This window comes from Meleagris gallopavo, chromosome 3 (assembly GCF_905368555.1).
Source record: "Meleagris gallopavo chromosome 3, MGAL_WU_HG_1.1, whole genome shotgun sequence".
Classification (NCBI taxonomy): Eukaryota; Metazoa; Chordata; class Aves; order Galliformes; family Phasianidae; genus Meleagris; species Meleagris gallopavo.
The window spans coordinates 47,008,001-47,016,882 of record NC_139406.1 but is presented as its reverse complement, the minus strand read 5'-3'; the positions used below and the strand labels follow the sequence as shown (position 1 = coordinate 47,016,882).

Below are 8,882 nucleotides of genomic sequence, written 5' to 3'. Positions count from 1 at the left end.
AAAGGGCAGCGGATGCAAGCTGGAACACAGGAGGTTCCACAAAAATATGAGAAAACCTTCTTTACGGTGGGGGTGACAGAACGCTGGAACAGGCTGCCCAGAGAGGCTGTGGGGTCTCCTTCTTTGGAGACATTCAAAACCTGTGTGGATGCATTCCTGTACAACCTAATCTAGGTATTCCTGCTAAGGCAGGGGGATTGGACTAGATGATCATAAGAGGTTCCTTCCAATCCCTAACATTCAGTGATTCTGTGATTCTGTAACTGGTATGGAGAAGTGACAGCAGCTATTAAAATGAAGCCTTGGTAAATAAAATACTCTTTTCACATCTTAGCCAAAATTCTGGCATTTAATTTATTTAAATAAATAATACATTTTTAAGCTCATATTTTCACTTCTTTGTTTTTCTTTTCCTTCCTCTCCTCTTTCTTTTCCCTCCTCTTTCCTCTTCCTCTTCCCTTCCCTTCCCTCCTCTTTCTCTTCTATCTTCTCTCCTCTTCCTCCTCCTCTCCTCTCCCTCTCCTCCGTCTTCCTCTCCTCTTCCTCTTCCTCTTCCTCTCCTCTTCCTCTCCCTCTCCTCTCTCTTCATCTTCTCTCCTCTTCTCTCTTTCCTCTTCCCTTCCTTTTCCTTCCCTTCCCCTCTTCCCTTCCCTTCCCCTCCCCTCTTCCCTTCCCCTCCTTTTCTTTCCCTTCTCCCTTTCCTTCTTCCCTCTCCCTCCCTCTCTTCCTCTCCATCCCCTCCCCTCACTTCCTCTCCTCTCCTTTTAAAATTCCCTTTTTGCATTCCCTTTTTCATTCCCTTTCCCTCTCCTCTTCCCTCCTCTCCTCTCTTTCCTCTTCTCTTCCCTTCCTCACTTTTTCCTTTCCTTCTCCCTTCCCTTCTTCCCTTTCTCTCCCCTCCCTCTTCCCTCACCCTTTCCCCCTCCTTGTCCCCTCCCCTCCTCTCCTCTCAAATTTCCCTTTTTCATTCCCTTTTTCATTCCCGTTTCCCTTCGCTCTCCTTCCCTCCCCCCTTTCCCAGCCCCTTTTTCTCTCCTCTCCCCTTCTCTCCTCTCTTCTCCCATCCTCTCCCCTCATGCCCCCACCTCTCCCCTCCTTTCCCTTTCCCTTTCCCTTTCCCTTTCCCTTTCCCTTCCCTTTCCCTTTCCCTTTCCCTTTCCCTTTCCCTTTCCCTTCCCTTCCCTTTTTTTTTCTTTGGTATACTGGCTCCACCGTCGAAGACAAAACTCTCTTATTCTCCTCCATGTCTCGCTAGAAAAAGGAGAGTCTCAGGTTGTGAGTGAGTTCTTTTCACCTCAAACAGACTTTGAGAGGGAAAAAGAAAAGCTGCTTCCTCCCGGGATCCCTCCAGCAGAGTCAAGCTATAACTATGACCACAGCAACAGTAAAGGCAAGAGAGCAGATACCTGTCTGTGGGCCCAAGCAGCCGACGGAAGTTGTCAATCATGACCTCCGCGTGACAGTGGGTGAGGATGATGACCGCCTGGCACAGGAAGGGCATGACTGTGCTCTGCTGCTGCATGGATGATGTGCAGTTGCGCAAGATGTACAGGATTAGTGGCGCCTGAAAGAAGAAGGGGAGAAGGAACAACTTGCTGCATCCTTGACTCTGCAGGGAGTAACCATGGACATTCAGTGCAGGAGCAGTGCCTGCTCCCTTGACATGCTGTCAAGGCCTAAGCCTAAATTTCACTCCAGCCACCCTGTCTATAGCCCTGACTCTGCGCTCAGGCTGTGCTTCTTTAGCACAAGAAGCAAATGGCACAAGGCATCATGCAACAACCAGAAAAAGTCCAAGACACGTGGAAGAAAGTCTCTTACATCCTGACAGATGTCTTTTCTGTACATCTGCAGAAAGGTGATCATCCACTTCCCAGCAGCATGCACACGCATTCCTTTGGCTCTCCTGAATGTCTCCTTGATGACCATCATGAAGTCAATGGTGCATTCCATGGGGAAGTTTCTGCAGATCATCTGCAGAGAAATAAGAAGCAGGAGAGATCTCATCACTACTCTGCAGCAGCTTTTCAAAACATAAAGCAGTCTTGAGGGCATTCTTAGTTCAGCGGCTTGCCGGGCATTCAGGCAGCCATCACAACGTTCCCGCTGTCTGTACCCTGCTATTTATATGGAAGGCAGTTGAGCCTTCTCTCAGCTTCTCCACCCATGGTGTTTGCTTACATGCAAAGCCCACCTCCCAGCAACCACAGCCACACATGCACACAAACACACACAGTCACACACACACACAAATGCACATCATAGAGTCAGCTCCTTGCACTGGGCACCTGAAGGCCAGACATAGCTCAGAGCCTCCTGCTATTTGCTGAGAAAAGTGGTCTCAGGGTGACAGCTCATTTTGGAAATGGTGTGAGAGGCAGGGGGCAGCTTAGGGTCATGCAGAAGCCTATGCACTGAGATCCCACCACCTTTTTGGGTCCACTTACCCTTGCGATTTTGGATGAGGTCTGGAGCTGAGAGGTGGTGCTGCAAGCATGCAGCCCCTCACACAGGCTCGTGATGTCTCCCATCTCGATGATTGTGTTGGTCTCCTTGGCTGGAAAGAGCATGGAGAGAAAAGGAAAGTCATGCTTCTGGAAACAGAACTGCTTTCCTTGGGGGAGAGACAGAGGACAGGGTGGGAACAAGAAGAGAGCTGCGCACGGTGCCTCTTCCTCCTGTAAACAGGGCCCAGGGCCCAGAGAAGAGAGCTGGCAAACGCCCATTCTACTTGCCTTGGATTTGGAGAAGGGAGCTCAGACAGGTGACAGCCAACTGGCGGAATGTGGGCATGGGGTCACACGTCAGAGGTGCCACCAATCCCACCAAAGAGCCAAAGTGCTTGCAGGCATCTCCTCTCTGCAGGGGCAAGAGGCAGGAAAAAAGCTGTAGGCAGCCCCAACCCTCACTAGCTTCTTCCACCCGTGCCTTTCCCACACGGTGACACAGCATGCACAGCTGGGTGGAGCTCGCCTTCCAGCTCAGGGCAATGGGGAGGGAGCAGGGGGCATGCGGTGGGGCTCTTTATTCACTCGAAGCTCTTCACAGGCAGCCAGCAGCTGGGAGAGTGTCTGCAGGGCCCTCTTGCGTTCCCACATATTGTCTGAGGTGATTGATCTCTGCAGGACCTGGGGCAGAGCATCTGTCTCACTGCGGACATCTTTTCTTTCCTGCCACCCCTCTCCCTGTCCCTCCTTTCCCAGCACTTTTCCTCAAGGCCTGCCTGCCCTGTGGCTTCAGGCAGTCTCCCACCTCCCCCCCAACCTGCACTGCCTTCCCTGCTCTCTGCAGAGACTACTGCCTCCTAAACCAGGAGCTTTTTCTCAGCTGTGGCCTTCCAGGGGCTGGCTCCTGCCTTTTCCCCTACAGGGCCCATTTCTCTGCCCATTTCTGAGCTTGCGGTGAGCTGGAATGTCAGCAGGAGATTTCTCCCCCTCTGATTGTCCTCTCATTCGCCAGATCTCTGTCCCTGCTATCCACAGGCACCATGCTTTCTCTCTTGCCCCACACGTACTCACTTGGACTGTGTTCTTGAAGCAGTCACGGCTAGGCTCTGTCTCGAGCAGGATCACCATGAGCCGGCCCAGAGCTTTCAAGGATGTTTGCTGAAGTTGAAAGCAGAAGAGGAGATTGAGGTGTGGCATCAAGGCTGCTGCCAGAGCATAGGTCATGTGGATCCAGCTCTTCTATCTCCTGCACTGCCAGGTCCTCTCTCTGTGCCAGGGTTTGGATGCAGCGGGAGACCGGGATCAGCATGCCCGTGTATTGGGCTGGAACCACATAGAGCAGCAGCCACAGCCACAGGAGCTGTAGAGAACGAGTCAGTTGAGTGTGTCAGCATTCCTGCCTCTGCTCAGAGATGAAGAGGACTCTGAATTTCCCTGAGTTTTGTGTGCTTCAGAGCACGTTGGAGAAAAGACCTGGGGTGTTGGAATGGGACGAGGAACACGTGGTGTGAAGGCAAGGAGCGGCAGCAGGTCAGAGTGTGACTTACTTTGGTCATCCCTCTCACTGAGAAATTCAGCGACCCCAGGATGTTCATGCACAGCTGTTGGAGAGCTCCTTCTTCCTGGGCCTCGTGGGCAGAAAGGTCTCCGGCTGCCTGCACAACATTGTTGTTCTAACAACAGTTACTCTCAGTTCTCAGGAGCTTCTCAGGAGGCTCAGGTGTAGCCTCACTGGTGCTTCTGTGCCAGCCTCTGAGCAGCATAGGCCTTCCAAAAGAAGATGCAGCCCACTGTCCTTGCCCTTTTTCCTGTGCTCCGGCTGAACTCACTGAAGATATGCCCCACCACATCCCAGGATGAGCAGCTCTGGGCATCAGTGCTGAGCAGCTCCTCGATGAAATGCAGAATGGCCCTTCCCACTTGCCAGGAGTCAATTGTGGGTTTGATTTTCCTGGTCAGAAGGCAAAGGGAAGCTACATGCTCGTTGGGGCAGCCCTTTGGGCATGAGCAGAGACAACGAGAGCAGAGGTTCAAGCCTTGGCTCTTGAGGTGAGGGCCAGGTCTTAGCACCAGGCTGTGCGCTTTCCAAGCCCAGCACACGGACCTGCCTGCTCCACTCTGCCTGCTCTCCCCCACAGGTGCCATCGCGACCATGTGGTCAATGTCCCAGCACCTCCCTGGTCACCCCAGGCCTGCCCATGTTGGCAGCAGCATCACCACCCTGACAGCGCTTTCCTTTCCCAAACCAGCTCACCCGGATCCTGGGGTCACTGCACACATGCTGCACAGCCTCTGCAACCTGGGGCATCTTCTCCATCATCATGGACTCTGCAAGAGATGTGCAGAAGCATGCGTAGAGACACAACCCTGATGGCAAAAGGGATCCCTGCAAATAGCGACCCACGGTACTGACCATCAGAGCAAGCTAGAGCACTGAGCAGACCCAGGGCTGCCACGCATCCAGCCTCCCTCTCATCGCCCAGCTGCAACTGCAGAAACAGGACTGTTTCTTCTGGGCAGATTCGGGCTGCAGAGAGAAAATCCCGTGCTATGTTAGCAAGAAACTCATGCCCATTGCTGAGGTTTGCGAGAAAGGTTTTGGCCTGGGCACCGCCAAGAATTACCAAAGCTCCTCTACTTACCCTGCAACAGAATGCAGCAGGTCAGCTCTGCACTGTCAGCCTCGCTGTGCTGCTTGGTGTCATCAGAGAGCTGAGGGAACAAGGGCCATTTTAGAAAATCGCATCAGCACTGAGGATGGAAAAGAAACTGTGCTGCCAGCTCTCGTCTCCCTTGGCACTCTCAGGAAGAGGACATGCAGACAAAACCCAGCCTGCCCCACAGCATCCCTGGGGGCATACACATGGCTCTGGAGCAGCCTCGGGCATGCAGGAGCTACGGCTGAGCACCTGTCAGAGGCTCAGAGCTTTGCAGTCCTCCTGAGACTTAGCCAAGAGGGAAACTGCTGTGGGTGCAAGGATAGGCTCCCCTTACCTGGTAGAACATGGCACTGGTAATGACCAGAAACTTGTCCTTGGGGATGACAGTCTGATCTCCCTCTAAGGCCTCCAGGAAGATATTGAGGCTCTGCAAGAGACCGGGACAGGAAAAAAGGCCTGAAGCCACATCAACATTTGGGAGCGGAGAAACTGTTTCCCAATGGTTTCTCCACTGGGGGAAGCTCCTGCACAGGCATTCTTGTTTGTCCCCCATTTCTCAGCAGCATCAAAAGAGTCTCTCTGCTCTCAATCGAGCCCTGTTGGCATCGTTTGCAGGCATTTCCCACCCAGCATCCCTCTTCTCCCCCATTGGATCCCCTACCAACAACGTGGTCTGCCTGGTTGTTAGCACAGAGCTCCTCAGGCACTCAGAGCCCCACAGTGGTGGCTGTGAAGCCTCCCATCCCCAGGAGATGGGCCCCAGTGACTCTTGGCTCCCTCCTGGCTCCTGTCCCCATTGTTCCTTCCTTGACTGAAGAGCTCAGGAAGCCTCAGACCTCCCTTGATCACCCATACCTTCTTTCTCCAAGGCCTCCCTACCTCCTCCCCGCATCCCCCTGGCCCCTCATGAGATCCAGCCCCGAGCACAGTTTGGGAGAGATCCCTTTCCCCGGTTGACATAGATGTAGGGTGGCTGGGAGCACTGTACCGTAGTTGCTGAACAGTTTTCCTCCATAGATCGTTGCCGCTGGGTGTTTTTTTTTTAACTCCTTGAGCCCAACTCCCATCTCCCTATCCCTTTTCCCTTTCCTTCCCATTTTGTGGGGCCGGGGCAGGGCCAGCAGCCTACTGCCCCTCTGTCACAGGCATAGATTGATCTAGTTAACTCCATGACAGTTATGAAGTTACCAAGCATGGAAAATTAAAATTGGAGAAGAAAAGTAATAGTTCAGAATATAATTCAAGTCTTCTCTGAAATACTGTGGACTGAAAGTTTTATTTAGGAGTAGAGGAGAAACATACTGAGGTCTACTGCAATCTTGGAGTGTCCAGATAAAGTGACAGTTTGATGCATCCTGATTATCACGAATGTCTATAGTACTCTGGGTAGTGGATGATTCTTTCCACTTTATGTTTACCAAGTATTAAAAATATTATTTGGAGTACCATAAAAATGAATACCTCTTTGGATTTTTTTTTTTACAATTGCCAAATGACATTTGATGAAATCTTTGTAACTTTTCGTCTAGTAAGAGAAGTACTTTTCATTAGGATGCATCTGGAATACCAAGCAACAGAGAGACTTAATAGCTTTAATTCTGACAAGTACAACTCATTAAAACAAAATTTTATAAAATGGCATCACACAAGAATTTTCATGAAAAATGGGAAACTTTGTTTAAAGAAAGATTGTCTTCAGAGTGAGTAAAAGCCCGACTGTCAAAATGGAAGACAATTTACAATGTTCTCTGCATCAAGTTTTGCACACTTGTCCACTATTATAATAATGACCTTGTTTCACACTTTATTATATATATTGAGTGTTTTACTATGTTAGATATGAAAATTCCAAAATGAGAAATATTTTTTATTCAAAAAAGAATGAATCACAGAATCACAGAATTGTAGGGGTTGGAAGGGACCTCTAGAGATCATCGAGACCAACGCCCCTGCCAAAGCAGGTTCCCTACACCAGGTCATACAGGTAGGCGTCCAGGCGAGACTTGAATATCTCCAGAGAAGGAGACTCCACAACCTCCCTGGGCAGCCTGTTCCAGTGCTCCGTCACCCCACCGTGAAGAAGTTCTTACGCACATTTGTGCGAAACTTCCTGTGCTGCAGCTTATGTCTGTTTCCCCTCGTCCTGTCTCCACGTACCACTGAAAAGAGACTGGCCTCTCCGCTATGGCTGCCACACCTCAGATATTTATAAACCTGGATCAGGTCCCCTCTCAGTCGTCTTTTCTCAAGGCTAAACAGACCCAGTTCACTCAGCCTTTCTTCATAGGGGAGATGCTCCAGGCCCTTCACCATCTTTGTGGCCCTCCGCTGGACTCTTTCCAAGAGATCCCTGTCTTTTTTGAACCGGGGAGCCCAGAACTGGACACAGTACTCCAGATGAGGCCTTACCAGGGCAGAGTAGAGGGGGAGGATCACCTCCCTCGACCTGTTGGACACGCTCTTTTTAATGCACCCCAGAATGCCATTGGCCTTTTTGGCCACGAGGGCACACTGCTGGCTCATGGCCAACCTGTCGTCCACCAGGATGCCCAGGTCCCTCTCTGCAGAGCTCCTCTCCAGCAGCTCATCCCCCAGCCTGAATGCATGCACTTATAAATTTACGCACTTTCAAAGCTTTTATTATCATATCAAGACAACTGGTAAGAGGAGAGGATGGCTCATGTAAAGAATTAGATAACTGAAAGAAAAGGAATCAGAGTCAATAAGAGGAAGAATTCTCCAATGTATCTACTTGTTAGTAATATAGCTTTTAGATGCTTGAAGAAATAAAACATATGGTAATGTATTTGTAAGATAGTAAGATAAATATTCTTTTATATATGCTGAAAAATATGGCAGTTAATATATACTATTTAATAAATATATGTAAATATTTATCAATTGAACATTAAAACATATACTTGTCAAGTATGTTTTCCCTTTGAAAAGAGAATTCATAATGCGAAGTGCTTAGTAATCTTACTAGATGACTCAGAGGAACAAGTTTTCTGAGCAGAATGATAAGTGTGTGACTTCTGTTTACTTCAATAAGAGATGGATTTTCATTCTAAAAGTACGGAGTAATAAGGCATTGTTTCTGTAACTCACATTGAATAATATCATCAGTTAGTCACCCTTATGCTGGTACTCTTGATCATATCCGGAACTGAAGTGAGTATCCAGACAGACAAAAATGGTCTTTCCAAATATCCTGGCAATGAGGAAGATTTCTTCCCTAGGTAGCCAAGATTGTGGCTTCTAGTCAGTTCTGACTGATAGGTCCATTTTCTGCTGGGGATCAGCCAGTTTATCTTAATCCCTACCCAAAAATAGAGAAGAAAGTGGCAAGACAAAAAGAGGTTAGAGCGGTAATTATTTACCAGTTTGCCATTGCAGTGGGGAAGTGTTTGTTTATGAGATACTGACTGTCAGTGTGATTTGTAGATGAAGCTCAAGTTAATGAGTCTATCCTTGGTCCCTGTATAAGCTGTTTAGAAACAAATGGTTCTTCCTTTTCACTCAGAACAAGGTAAGTAAATATAATATGTCCTCAGTTTATGATTTTCTAAAGCTGAATGTAAAAAAAATGCTTGACAGATCGTCCTGTCCCACATCAAAATAATAGCCTGAAAAGAGAGCTCCCCCCTCAGTTCCTCTTTCTTTCTGGGAGAGAGATTCAAATAAAAAACACGTCAGACTTCAGTGAATTCATTCAATTTATATTTCTGAAATGGAGTTATCTATATCTGAAGCAGTCATCTATACTTTTTCAGTA

General features: G+C 49.0%; 1 protein-coding gene across 1 annotated transcript; it reads right to left on the bottom strand.

The window, feature by feature from the left end:
• Positions 1-1,231: 1,231 nt before the first annotated feature.
• LOC146544694 (maestro heat-like repeat-containing protein family member 2B) lies at positions 1,232-3,107 on the bottom strand. The gene is made up of 5 exons (XM_085219934.1): positions 3,033-3,107; positions 2,736-2,859; positions 2,448-2,557; positions 1,822-1,974; positions 1,232-1,564 (listed from the first exon to the last, which is right to left on the bottom strand). Exons 1-5 carry the CDS (start codon positions 3,096-3,098, stop codon positions 1,232-1,234), a joined length of 786 nt encoding a protein of 261 aa, XP_085076060.1. The 5' UTR covers positions 3,099-3,107.
• Between the last annotated feature and the right edge of the window lie 5,775 nt (positions 3,108-8,882).